This window comes from Panthera tigris, chromosome D1 (genome assembly GCF_018350195.1).
Source record: "Panthera tigris isolate Pti1 chromosome D1, P.tigris_Pti1_mat1.1, whole genome shotgun sequence".
Classification (NCBI taxonomy): Eukaryota; Metazoa; Chordata; class Mammalia; order Carnivora; family Felidae; genus Panthera; species Panthera tigris.
Window position 1 is genome coordinate 105,027,443 of NC_056669.1, and position 13,118 is coordinate 105,040,560.

At 56.7% G+C, this 13,118-nt stretch overlaps 1 protein-coding gene across 1 annotated transcript in view; it reads left to right on the forward strand.

Moving 5' to 3' along the window:
* The first annotated feature begins 725 nt into the window (after positions 1 to 725).
* The window catches only part of FADS2 (fatty acid desaturase 2), a 31,894-nt gene continuing 19,501 nt past the window's right edge, over positions 726 to 13,118 (forward strand). Inside the window, exons 1-4 of the mRNA XM_042959591.1 lie at positions 726 to 1,128; positions 9,520 to 9,630; positions 11,354 to 11,551; positions 11,677 to 11,778. Coding sequence (XP_042815525.1) covers positions 922 to 1,128; positions 9,520 to 9,630; positions 11,354 to 11,551; positions 11,677 to 11,778 — 618 coding nt within the window. The 5' untranslated portion in view covers positions 726 to 921. The remainder of the gene's footprint in view (positions 1,129 to 9,519; positions 9,631 to 11,353; positions 11,552 to 11,676; positions 11,779 to 13,118) is intronic.

Here is a 13,118-nt window from a genome sequence, read left to right on the forward strand (position 1 = left end):
CGCCACCACCATGGGCGCCTCGCACAAAGAGGCAGGGCGGAGGCCCCGCAATTCTTTTCTGAGATCTCCGCATTACCAGGGTCCCGAGCCCTGGGCGACGCCGAGGCCGGCTCCAGGGAGGCTGCAGGACGGCGCCAGCGTGGAAGGCGGGAGACACCGGAGTCCCGATTCCAGCGCGCGGGGGGAAGGGCGTCACCTGGGCCAGCCGCTGCGGGAGTGGGCCGGCATCAGGTGCAAAGCCCCGGAGCGGGGGGCGCGCGCGGGGCCCTGCAGCCACCCCCGCGCCGCCGCGCGGCTCTTCTGGCATCTCCTCCGGCGTCCCGGGGCTGGAGTGGGGGTGGGGGGCGGCGGGGGAGAGGAGCTGGTGGAGGGAGGGAGGACACGTAGCGGCCTCGCCGCAGGGCTCCACTCCGCGCGAGCGGGCGGGGGGAGCCGGGGACCGCCGTTCCAGCCCGCTGGCCTTCGAAAGATCCTCCTGGGCCAATGGCAGGCGGGGCGACGCGCCCGGATTGGTGCAAGCGCTCTGCTGATCACTGTGGAAACCCGGGCGGCGGAGAACGCGGGAGGATGCGGAGCCGCGGGCGGGGGGAGCCGGAGGGGCGGGCGGAGGAGGCATCGGGGTCCTGAGCTCCCCGGGAGTTTTTACTGGAGGCGAAAGTCCACCGCGGGCTGGCGGGCGGAGGGAGGGGCGGAGGGAGGGGCGGAGGGAAGGGACCGATTGAGGGCCCCGGGAAGCCGGAGAGACTCGGGAGGCAAGGCAGGGATACTCCCGAGCGCGGGCGAGGAGGCCTGGGGGCGGGGGCGCGGCGGGAGGAGGAGTAGGAGAAGACAAAAGCCGAAACCGAGCAGGGCCCGGGCCGCACACTCGGGCCGCCGGCGGAGGAGGCCGCAGTGCACGGGGCGTCCCGGGCGGCAGGCAGCATGGGGAAAGGGGGGAACCAGGGCGGGGGGGCCACCGAGCGCGAGGCGCCGATGCCCACCTTCAGCTGGGAGGAGATTCAGAAGCACAACCTGCGCACGGACAAGTGGCTCGTCATCGACCGCAAGGTCTACAACATCACCAAATGGTCCAGCCGGCACCCGGGGGGCCAGCGGGTCATCGGGCACTACGCGGGGGAAGATGCGACGGTAAGGCTCTGGGGGCTCCCCCGCCACCTTTCTCTGCTGCAGGCGGGAGTCGGGGGCCAGGAGTCCCAGGGCTGCAGACGAGACCTCCAGCGCTGAATGGAGCCTGGGGCGTCGGGGAGGAAAGGAAAAGTGTGCCTCCTGCGCTCGCCCTCCGCGCCCCCCCCAGCCCTCATCCTTTAGGACGGCCCGGGCCACCCGGCTATGGGGGTCGGATTTTGCGGCGCGGGAGGCGGCGCCGCCGTGGAGATCCGGGCGGTGGAGAAGCGCGCGGGGTCTACTGCGCGCGCTGGGACCCACGCGTCCGCTCCTCCCCCCGGGTTCACACGGAGCTAGGGACTCTCCGAAGGGGGCAATCGGGCTTTAGGGGGGGTGGCACCCCCAGCGTGGAAGATGGCGGCTCAGGGGCACCGCGGGACCGAGCGGGAGAGGGGCCAGTTGTGGACTCAGCGCGCGTCCCTCACTCTCCAGCCAGACAAGGGGGCGGGGAAGGAAAAAGCTCGTCCAGGCCGGGCTCGCTCCTGCTGGAATCCTTGTCTAAGAAGGTCCACAGTGGCTGCCACGAAGGGACCGCCCGGGACCTCCTGTTCCCAAGCCCTCAAGGACCACCGGGGGGTCGGTTTTTGGGCCCCCGGGGTGGGGAACTGGAAGGAGCGTTTGCAAAGCCCAGGTCGAGAGGGGCCTTGAGCTGCGTGGATTCAGCGGCACTAGGCGGGCTTGGCTACGGGTCCCAGCTGCACCAAGGTTACTCGCGGGCTCCTCAACTACTCAATGGTCCTCTGTGTCTAAATCCTGCCAGGAATGCCTTTCCTCATCTGCACACCGAAAGGTATTGGGGCGATGGGGCCTCGGCAGGAGCCACAGCTGCCCATCTTACCCACACCAAAGGTGTGGCTCTGCCCCTGGGGCACCTCCCAGCCCCCTCCCCTCACACCCCCGCCCCCAGTCTGAAATGCTTGCATTTCTTTAAGGTGCAGCTGGAGCCCAGTGGATTCAGATGGGAGAGAGGGAAGCGAAGAGAGAGTCAAGGAGGGAAGAAAGCCTCTCTTGGTGGCAATGAGCTGAAAGCTACTTGAGCAGGGTGAAGAGGGGAGAAGCCACGGGAGGGATTCGTAGATCATTGCAGCTGGACGTTTGCTGTCCGGGGCTTTTGCTGTCCTAGCAGTATGGGCCCCTGGCGGTGCAACTTTTGATCTCCCTGCCTCTTTCAAGGCTCCTTGGGACGGGCCTAGCCAAGGAGGCCAGACCAGGCAGCTATAATCTCCGGCTGTTAATGGCTTGCTGCTTTGATGAGCAGGGTCCAGGCCTATGCGAGATCCCCAGGAGGGCCCACAGGAGAAGATGCTTACAGCTTTGGGGCCCATCCGGTCTCACCTGCTGGAGAACAGTGCCCCGGGGGCTGTAATGCGAATCATAACTTAGTGGACATGAGGTTTTCAGACCATCTGCGTTACGGCTTGGGGACCTTCCCACAAACTGTTGGGGGAAGTTGGGTAAGGGTGACTCAAGTAAAAAACCTGACTCCGGGTTGGGGTCTTTCCGCAATCAAACATATTTTCTTATGTGGAAAAATAATGTATTGTGTGGCAAAGCACTTCGTAAGCTGTAAACGCTAGGAAAATGCCACGGACCAAGCGTTATCAGACAAGTTGGAGAAAAATGAAGATCGTGTAAAATGAGCAACAAGGCGGCGGGGGTGGGGGGGCAGTGGCAGCGCCTGGGTGGCTCAGTTGGTTGAGCATCTGACTCTTGAATTTGGCTCAGGTCATAATCCCAGGGTCGTGGGATCGAGCCCCGAGTTGGGCTCTACGCCGAGTGTGGAGCCTGCTTGAGATTCTCTCTCCTCTCTCTCTCTCTGCCCCTCTCCCCTGCTTGTGCTCTTTCTCTCTCCCTCTCTCCCTCTAAAATAAAATTTTTAAAAAGTAAGCAACGAGGAATTGGGAGGAAAGAAGTTTGAATCTATGCCAGCTTTTATCGGAGTAGCAATGCATATATACAACCCTTTCCCCCAAAGCTTACTACCTTCTACGACGAGGCTTTTATGGAGCGATATGCCCTAACTGGTGGTGTGGTTGAGTTAACAGTGGAGTGTAAGACTGGATTCTCCCTCTTTCTCTCTCTCTCTCTCTCTCTCTCTCTCTCTCTCTGCTGTCTGGGACCAGGATGGGAAAAGGCCACGGGAAGCAGGGGGTGTATAAGAGGACTCGGAGAGGCAGGAATAGGTTAGGAATCAAGAGTTCCTTGGTTTTAAGCTGTTCAGCAGGTAGCTTTGCCCCTCAGAGCATGGACCTCTTCCTCAGAGCTTGGGGAGAGCCAGAGTGTCTGGGCCATGCAAGCTTGGGGAGGGACTGGGCAGCAGACAGGGACTGCTCCCCCCCCCCCCCCCCCGGAGCACTGCAGTGCACTGTTTTGAGCCCATCGCAAGGCAGGAACATCCTCCCAAGAGGTCAGAAGTCAAGGAAGCCATTCTTGAGACCATTCGGGGCCTCAAGAAGGGATTTTCCTGCTCCTGGAGAAAGGCCTCAGAAGTCAGGAACACCTCTTTGTTCCTCAAAAGGACAACAGAGCCAAGGACCGTTGTCATTTGGCACTTCTGCAGAAGTTAGCACTTGGCGTTGCCTGAACTTGATTTTTGCAACTCACAGGGCACATGCCCGCGTGTTAGCTCAGCCCCACAGGTATCTCTCATTGCTCTCGGGTTTAAAGACCTCGCTCAAGTTTAAAATTTTGCTCAAGTGGCAGGGCTCAGCCCTAAGCCGAGGGTTTCTGAATCTTCCCACCTCCCCTTCTCCCATCCACCCTCCCTTCCTATTCTTTCTTCCTCTGGCCCTCCGAACTTTCCTGACTCGGGGCTTTTCATCTTCAACTACGATTCATCTGACACACGTATTCGCTGTCTCTGTGGCTTTGGGCTGGGCCCTGGGCATAAAGATGGATAATTCAGGGACGCCTGGGTGGCTCAGTTGGTGACGCGTTCGGCCCTTGGTTTGGGCTCAGGTCATGAGCGCGTGGTTCACGGGATCGAGCCCCGCGTCGGTCGGGCTCTGTGCTCATAGCAAGGGGCCTGCTTCAAGTTCTGTGTCTCCCTCTCTCTCTGCCCCTCCCCTGCTCGCATGTGCTCTCTCTCCTTCACTGTCTCTCTCAAAATCAATACACTTAAAAAAAAAAGATGAATAATTCAGAGAGTGACCGCATCTATTGGGTTCGCTTCACTCCTTCCTCAAGCCCCCTCCTTCTAGGCACCAGCTCCCGCATTTCTGCCCCCTGCTCCTGCCTTGTCTCCAACTTCTCCTGCCCTGTCTGCATAGGTCCCCTCTTAGAACCGAGGGAAGGCGGGAAGAGGTCAGGATTGGTTCCATCTGTGAACCTGCTCCTACGCTGTTCTGAAAAGGCACCACACTGAAAATGGAACAAATCTCTGACCTCCTGTAGATAGGGCAGGGGGGCCACGGTTTTGAGAGGCAGAGGACCTAGAATCGCATCCCAGCTTTGTGAATCCCGTGGCAAGGCACTTGCTATGCACTTTGCGTTCTAGGTCTGTGAAATGGGAGGTCATTGCCAGGCTCAAATGGGCTGTGCGTGAGTTCACCCCTTGAACTTGAGGACGCGCTCTGAGTGTGAGGGATCGGTACTGTACTTACTGTGCGTCCCTTGGCCTCCCGCGCACAGGTGGGCACGTGCATGTCCCCAGCACACATGGCAAGGGGGTTCAGGAAATAGGAAACGGAGTGTGAAGGAGAGAGACTTCAGTGACCCCATTTTTACCAAAGGAAGAGGCATTCACTGCATGTGAAATCCGTCTTCTGGTTGTGACTGGAGGGCAGCTGTATCTCCTAGAGCTGGATCGGGACCGAGCAGTCCCGTTCCCGCTGACTGCGGTCTCAGGGAGGGTACCGTCCCCAGCTCAGCATCCTCCCACGTCTTAGCATCCATGAGAATCTGTTGCCTTTTGCAGGCACCTGCTTCCTGTGCGACTGCACCCTTCCCACCCCCGGGGGGGGGGGGCGTTGCATGGGCCAGACATCAGCTGGCGCACTCCCCTCGAGGGCCCTCTGGCTGCCCACAGCCTCCACTGCCCCCTTTCCCTTGGCCCAGGGCCTCTGCTGTGCAGAGGAAGTCAGCGACCCCGTCTCTGGCCGGGAACTCAGGGTCCCTCCTCTGCTTCTCCCTCTTTAACCCCTCTTGTTCTCCAGAGTCCCTGCAACCTGGAAAACCTGGAATGCCCTGATTTTGCTGCTCCTGTACTTTCCCGGTCCCGGGTTAAGGCCCCAGATGTCCAAAGCCGGACCGGAGACTAGCTTTGCTCTGCTGAGAAGGGGACATAGCCAGAAACAGATCATGGCACCCAACCGTTCGTGTGGTCGGAAGACCCTGGGGCCGGGCCAGGGAAGGTGTCTTCATGCAGAGGTTGGCTGGCGTTGGCCCTGGGTTGGTGGCAGAAGCAGGAAATGTGGCGTGCGTGTCTTCCTTTTGGGAATCTTTGGTGCTTCTGCCTGCGGCCTGCCCTCCCCACCCCCCACTACACACACCTGCCCACCTGCCCTCCTGGGGACAGTTCCAGTCTGCTCCCAACCTGTCCCCACTCCCTTCTCTTTGCCCCTGTCCCAGCCCTTCCTGGAAAGCCTTTGGCCTCCCTTCCTGTCGGGCTAGGGTAGATTCTGGTTCCAAGTCAACGTTTGCATTGCCCTGTCTTGCCTTGCCTGGGGACCCACCTTACACCAGCCAGACCCTTCTGTAACCAAACAGCTCCCGAGAACTTTCTGTAAGTGCGTGAGGCCTGCCCGTGACACTCCACGCTCCAAAGCGGGGAGGCCCAAAAAAGTGCTCAACTCTCAGGGAGGAGAAAGCTCGTTTGGATTGACGCCTGTGTACTAACATTGGAAAACTCTAGAAGTAGGCACCCCTGGAATGTGACGGTGGGCTAGCAGTTTCACCTCCCTCAGCCTCTTGTCTCTAAAATAGGACCTGCCTGGGGTGCCTGGGTCAGTCAGTTAAGCATCCGACTTAACCGACTCAGGTCAGGATCTCGCGGTTCGTGAGTTCGAGCCCCGCATCGGGCTCTGTGCTGACAGCTCAGAGCCTGGATGGAGCCTGCTTCCGATTCTGTGTCTCCCTCTCTCTCTGCCCCTCCCCTGCTTGCTCTCTCTCTCTCTCAGAAATAAACATCTTAAACATTTTTTTTAAACCTAACAAAATTAAATAGGGCCTGCCTCAGAGTTTGGTAAAGATTACTGCCTTACGTGCACAAAGCCTGTGACTCCGTGGCTGTGTCAGTGTGGGATGGTTCCACAGTCAGCAGCACGGGTGCTGGAGAAGGTGAAGTGTTCTGGGGTCTTAGAAGCACGAGCAGAGTTGCACCAAACGGCGCAAGAAGAGTCTGAACGTGATTGCAGAGTGGAAAGGCTTCCGCGGGGTCAGAGAGAGCACAGCTGGGGGGTCCTGGGCCCTCGCATTCACTTTCGAGCCCCTCCTAGGCACTGGGGTTGCTCGTAGTGAACCAGACAGTTGGGGTCCTTCCCTTGTGGAGCGCGTATCCTTGTGGGAGACACCAGCGAGAAGGAAGTGAGTACATACAATGGCTTGCGAATTCGACAACTGTGAGGAAGACCGCATAACAGGGCGAGGCCCAGAGAAAGGGTGGGACTGGAGGGCGGTTGGGAAAAGCCAGCCGGGGGACACTATGGGAGCAGGGCTCCAGACAGAAGGAAGAGCCGTGCAGAGACCCCGGCATGGGCACGAGCTTGGTGGGTTCGTGGGTGGTCCCCCCAGGCCTGCTCAGAAAGCGGTCAGAACTACTTGCAGACTTGAACTTCACCTCCCAGCGAGGAGTAGAGAGCAGCCGGCCCTCAGGAAACTGCCTCACCAAGGACTTCCTGTCATTTCTCGAAAGCCGTGGTCTGATGTGAGGACGGCCAATGGAGAGGCTTCTGTAGGCTCTCACTGGAGGGCAGCGTTGCCTCCATGGCACCGCCGATGCCCGGGCCCTGCTTTCAAAGCTCCCGGCCGGCCTTTCCCCGGGGAGCCTCGAACTTGGCGCTGGGAAGGTCCTCACTTCTCAGAGGGCGCTGAGGCTGGCCCAGAGTGGCGGAGCTGGTCAGCGCCGGCCCCCAGGCCCCCTCCCCTCCTGCCCGGGGCCCAGACCAGCATCACATCTCTGCTCTGAAAATATACTTGATCTGAGCCCTTTCTGTTCAGCTAGTGGGGCATGGACTTTTTTTTTTTTTGCCTCCAAAACTGCACAAAGTGTTGCTTTGTAAGTCTGTTCTAGATACAAATGGAATAAAGACTGGGCAAAAAGACTTGATGCCAGGGATGCAGTGAGGGAGCGGGAGAGGCCTGGCGATTGCTGTCGTGAATACCTGTATTTCCTCAACCAAGATCGAAACGTTTTGCCACTTTTGCATTTCCCCTCTTTATGCGCGTGCGATTTTCTTTGCAACCTCAGCCCTAGATTCTTCACCACCTCCCCCTAAGAATAATCACAATGCTTTTGCTGCTATTAAGAAACCTAATAATAACTCCTTAATGTGATCAGATGTCCGGCCCATATTCAAATCTTCTCATTCAACTCCCAAAATGTCTTGGAAAACGGCTGAGGTTTTTTTTTTTCTCCCCCCCCCCCCAAATATGAGCCTTTCAGATCAAGCATTGCTGTTTTTATGTTTCTGCTTTTTAGAAGTAAATGTTCATTCATTTAAAAAAATTTCCTTAATCTTTATTTTTGAGAGAGAGACAGAGTGTGAGCAGGGGAGGAGTGGAGAGAGAGGGAGACACAGAATCCGAAGCAGGCTCCGGGCCCTGAGCTGTCGGCACAGAGCCCGACACGGGGCTCGAACTCACGGACCGTGAGATCATGACCTGAGCTGAATTCGGACGGCTGCTCAGCCGACTGAGCCACCCAGGGAGGGGAGGGCAGAGAGAGAGAGAGGGAAACCGGTTCCGAAGCAGCCTCTGGGCTAACAGCAGAGTCCGATGCAGGGCTTGAACTCATGAACCGTGAGATTATGACCTGAGCCAGAAGCGTGCACTCAACTGAGCCATCCAGGTGCCCCAAGCATTGCTGTTTTTATATCTTTGTGTCTTATCTTTGTCGGTTTTTAAAAATCGAAACACCCACCTCCCAACACGCACACGCACACTTTTTTCTCCACTACGGTGACATTTCTGATGATTTCTCGTGGCGTCATTCTAGTCCCCTGCCCTGCAATGTCTCAGTTTGGTTCACTGCAGGGTAAATGTTGTTGACCACTGGGACAGCATGTTGTAGCCCACGAGGGCCCCCTGATGCCAGCTCACCTCTAATGGAACTGCTGCATCTGTTATGAGGTGGCTTAGATAATAATGTATGTAACAGAGGGGCGCCTGGGTGGCTCAGTCGGTTAAGCGTCCAACTTCGGCTTAGGTCACGATCTCACGATTCGTGGGTTCAAGCCCCGCGTCGGGCTCTGTGCTGACAGCTCAGAGCCTGGAGCCTGCTTCGGATTCTGTGTCTCCCTCTCTCTCTGCCTCTTTTCCACTCGTGCTCTGACTCTCTCTCAAAAAATAAACATTAAAAAAAAAAAAAAAAAAGTAATGGACATAACAGAAAAAAACCTGGAGAAAATAAACTAAAATATTAACAATGGTGCTCACCGTCTGGGTGGTATTTATTTTTCTCTTTATTCTTCTGTACATTCCTTCAATTTGCCCAAATTAGGCATGCTATTACTTTATAATCAGAATTACGATAATATGATGATAGGATATTACAATATTATTTTTTTATTTTAAAGGCAATGTATCCGTGTTAGAGAAAGTTGGAAAAGGAATGAAATCAACTTAACACGTAATAGTGTAAGGCTTCTCCAAGGTTTTTTTCCCATAATTTCAGTAATTATTTTCATACTTTTTCAGATTACGGAAACTTTTTTTTTTTTTTCAGAAATGGTTTTTACCTTGTTCTGTAATTGTTTTTGGTTTGACGTGATCTCCTAAGCACGTTTTCTGTGTCGTAGCAGGCTCCAGCCCGGTGCTGTTGGCGGCTAGCCAGGCGCACCGCCTGGTGGGTGGTCCAGGCACCCCTTGGAGGGATTCTACGGAGACTCTTATCCTTCCTGGGCTCTGCCCAGCTCTGTGCCCGCACAGTGCCTCTCCCTGGAGGGGCGCATTTTTCTGACTCACTCGGCGGCATCCTGAATGTCCGCATGCACCCTTGGTGAGCTCAGGGTGGCGACCCAGGCATGCCGCCGGCGCAGCTGGGCACAGAGGGATCTGCCAAGATGAGGCTGGAGAGAACATTTAGGGCCGGGTCCCGGGAGGCCTCAATCAATGTGGGGACACAGAGAGCCGGTGCTGGTGAGCCCTGCCCTCCCTGGGTTGAGGCCCCCACTCACCACCTGCTTTCCTGCTCCCCAGGATGCCTTCCGAGCCTTCCACCGTGACCTTGATTTTGTGCACAAGTTCATGAAGCCTCTGCTGATCGGAGAGCTGGCCCCAGAAGAGCCCGGCCAGGACCATGGCAAAAATGTGAGTGTGCCCAGACCAAGAAAGGAGGGGAGGGTGTGTGGGGAGAGGGGGAGGTGCTCGCCCAAGACAGAAAGTGCCGGGGTGGGCCAAGGGAGCTTTATGTCAGTCCAGAAGAGCCACTGCCCAATATCTGGGGTCAGAGAGCACCCAGAGGCTCTGCAGTGAGCCCTCTCCTCTCGCTGCCAGCCTGGGCTGGCCCCCTACCTTCGAGTAATTCATCCCCCACCTCTTCACCTCCAGGGTCTCAGTCGAGCTAGGCTGGCACAGGGTCCTTCCTTCTTGTCCAGCCCCTGAACCCCCCTTCCACCCACCCCCCCCACACACCATTTTCTCTCTCCTTCCCTGGGAAATACAGGCCATTCCTTGTGCCCTCCTAAGGTCAACCTCCCTTCCGCCCTGGATCTCCACCACTCTGCCCCTACTCTCCCCTTTCCCTTGAGGTCTGAGCGGGGAGATTGTCTTCACCCCTCCCTGGAGGTGACCTGGGGCTCCTTCCTCCCCCCTCCCCCCCCCTCCCCGCACCGCAGGCAGGCAGCTTCTCTCCTCTCCACAGTGTCCTGTGGGCTCCCTCCTTCCTGGCTTTGCTTCTCTGGCCCCCACCTTGTTTCCCTACTCTCCCTGCTGCTTAAATGGTTGGCAGATTCTTCGACATTTATCACCCAGGCTCCCAAACCTGGCTTTCTCCACACATGCCCCGCCCCATCTACCCTTTCAAAGCACCCTCTCTCCTTCCCTGCCTGCCCTACCCCTGCCGCCCAGCCCCCTTCTGTCTCCCAGTCACATTCGTTTCCCCAGAGCCACCCCCAACTCCTCCCTGGTCTCCGGGGCCCCACATCCCCAGTGCCCATCAGGTGTCCTGCCTCCCTGAGCTGTCTGCTTTGTCTCCCCCACCGCAATCCCCTCAAGACTCGACAGAGTGCCCAGAACAAGTCAGGGCAGTGTCGGGGAGTGGGAAATGCAAGCTTGCATGTGCCTGTGTGTGTGTGTGTGTGTGTGTGTGTGGTAATATATACATATCCATAGCATCAACTTTACCATTTTAACCGTTTTTAGATGCACAGTTCAGTGGCTTTGAGTACATTCAAACTTTGTCATGCAAACTTTACCACCACCCACGTCCAGAACTTTTTCCCCACCCCGAACTGCTACTGTCCCCGTTAGACATGAACTCCCCGGTCTCCCTCCCGCCAGCCGCGGTCAACACCATTCTACATTCTGTCTGTGATATGCCCGCTCCAGGTAACTGAGTTGAGTGGAATCATACAATATTTGTCCGTTGGCGTCTGGCTTAATATCACAGAGCACGATGTCTTCAGGGTTCATCCGTGCGGCAGCAGGTGTCAGATTCTCCTTCCTTTTTGAGGCTGAGTGATATTCCACTGTGTGGATGCACCACATCCTCCACTGATGGAGGCCTGGGTTGCTTCTGCCTTTGGCCTTGTGAATAATGTCACTGTGAACACGGTGTGTACAAGGCAGGCTTTTGAGTCGAGTCCTTTCTCCGCTACTCGACTGGCTGTGGCCACACGGTGCGGTCCCCAGGGCTGCGGAGGCCCAGGCGGATGCCGTGGAGGCCGCTGATGCGGTGCACGGTGGCCGGGCTCCCTGGGATGGCAGGTTTGTGGATCGGCCCCCCTGGCCACCGCTTCTCTGGGCCAGAAGACGTCGGTCCCCTCCAGAGCAGCCAGGTGGCCGACACCTTCCCTGTGCTCTTGCTCAACAGTCCCAGATCACGGAGGACTTCCGGGCCCTGAGGAAGACCGCCGAGGATATGAACCTGTTTAAGAGCAACCACCTGTTCTTCCTCCTCCTCCTGGCCCACATCATTGCCATGGAGAGCATCGCCTGGTTCACCATCTTTTACTTTGGCAATGGCTGGATTCCAACCGTCATCACGGCCTTTGTCCTTGCTACCTCTCAGGTGACGTGTGACACCCTCACCGGTCACCGGAAGCCCCCGCCCCAACCGCCCCCCTCCCCCGCCTCCAGCTCACAGAGGCTGGTTACGGGTGAAAGCTGGCACTGTGAAAGCATCTCTCTCCCCAGGCCCAAGCTGGATGGCTGCAACACGATTATGGCCACCTGTCAGTCTACAAGAAGTCCACATGGAACCACTTCGTCCACAAGTTCATCATTGGCCACTTAAAGGTAAATACCAGCAGCCCTGGGCGTCCACCCGTCAGTCAGCGGTTGGCACGGCACCATCTCACTTTGTGGAAGCCAGGTCTCCTCTTGGATCAGTGGCCGCGGCCGCAGGGTAACGAGGCAGAGCCACCTGTGAGCAGTTTCTTCCCACCGGGCTGCTCTGGGCTCTGGGACTGAGCACATCCTGCATTTCTCTGACCTTCCGAGCCCTGTCTCCATATTAAATTAGACCCACAAAACCAGCAAAAAAAAAAAAAAAAAAAAAAAAAAAAAAACCCAGAGGGCAGGTGTATCCTGCTTTTGTATATTGACTCAATTGATTATATTGTTTACTCCTTATCTAAAGCCTTATCTAGTAAATTCCTTTTAATCTCAAAGGGAGATATTGTCATAGAAGTCTTTAGATAAGGGACATCAAATAGCATGATGATCAGCTGAGCCCAAGGGCCAGTGCTATTTATTTTTTATGAAAAAAAAATTTTTTTAATGTTTATTTACTTTGGAGAGAGACAGAGCATGAGCAGAGGAGGGGCAGAGAGAGAGGGAGACAGAGTCCGAAGCAGGCTCCAGGCTCTGAGCTGTCAGCCCCGACGTGGGGCTTGAACCCACAGTCATCGAGATCATGACCTGAGCCGAAGTAGGAGGCCCAGCTCACTGAGCCACCCAGGCGCCCCGGGCCAGTGCTGTTTAAAGCTCATGAGTAAATAGGTCCTCCTTTCTCACCTCCTTGCTGATGAGGGAGTGTCCCCACAAAGCTTTACAGTGAGGCAAGTTCGGAAGAGGACAGGCTGGCCTTGCCTGTGACCTTGTGCTCATCTGATAGCCGTATGTCCTTGGTTTTGGAAAGAAGTCCTTCCCAACTCATTCTGAAACAGATCATCCCCCAGTCAGCCCTTCCCCAGCAGCCCCCAGCTGCTCCCTAAGAAAGGCTGTGTCCTAAACAATTCCATCCCTCCTCACCCTGGCGTGGGAAGAGCTATATGTGTGGATTAAGCATGTCCCCCTGCAACTCAGGCTGCACGGAGCCCTTGGCTTGTCGGCTGCGGGTCTGGTTGGGGGTGAACTGGCGACGAACTAGTAACGAGTTCCGCAGCAGTTCGCCTGGCCCTGAGCCTGAAGGGGCCTGAGAACCTGGTTTCTTTCCAAACATTCAGGGGTGAAGGGAGAGGGTACGTATAGTGGAGCGCTTTGTTTTGTTTCATACTCTTTTCTGTTGGAGAAAACCCTCCTCTGTATTGGAAAGTAACAATTCACTCCCAACCGGTGTCAGCCCCACACGCTTAACAAAGGTGGGCCGGGCCGCCGGGTCCTGTTTCCAGACGCCGGGTGGGAGCCGGGAGGGA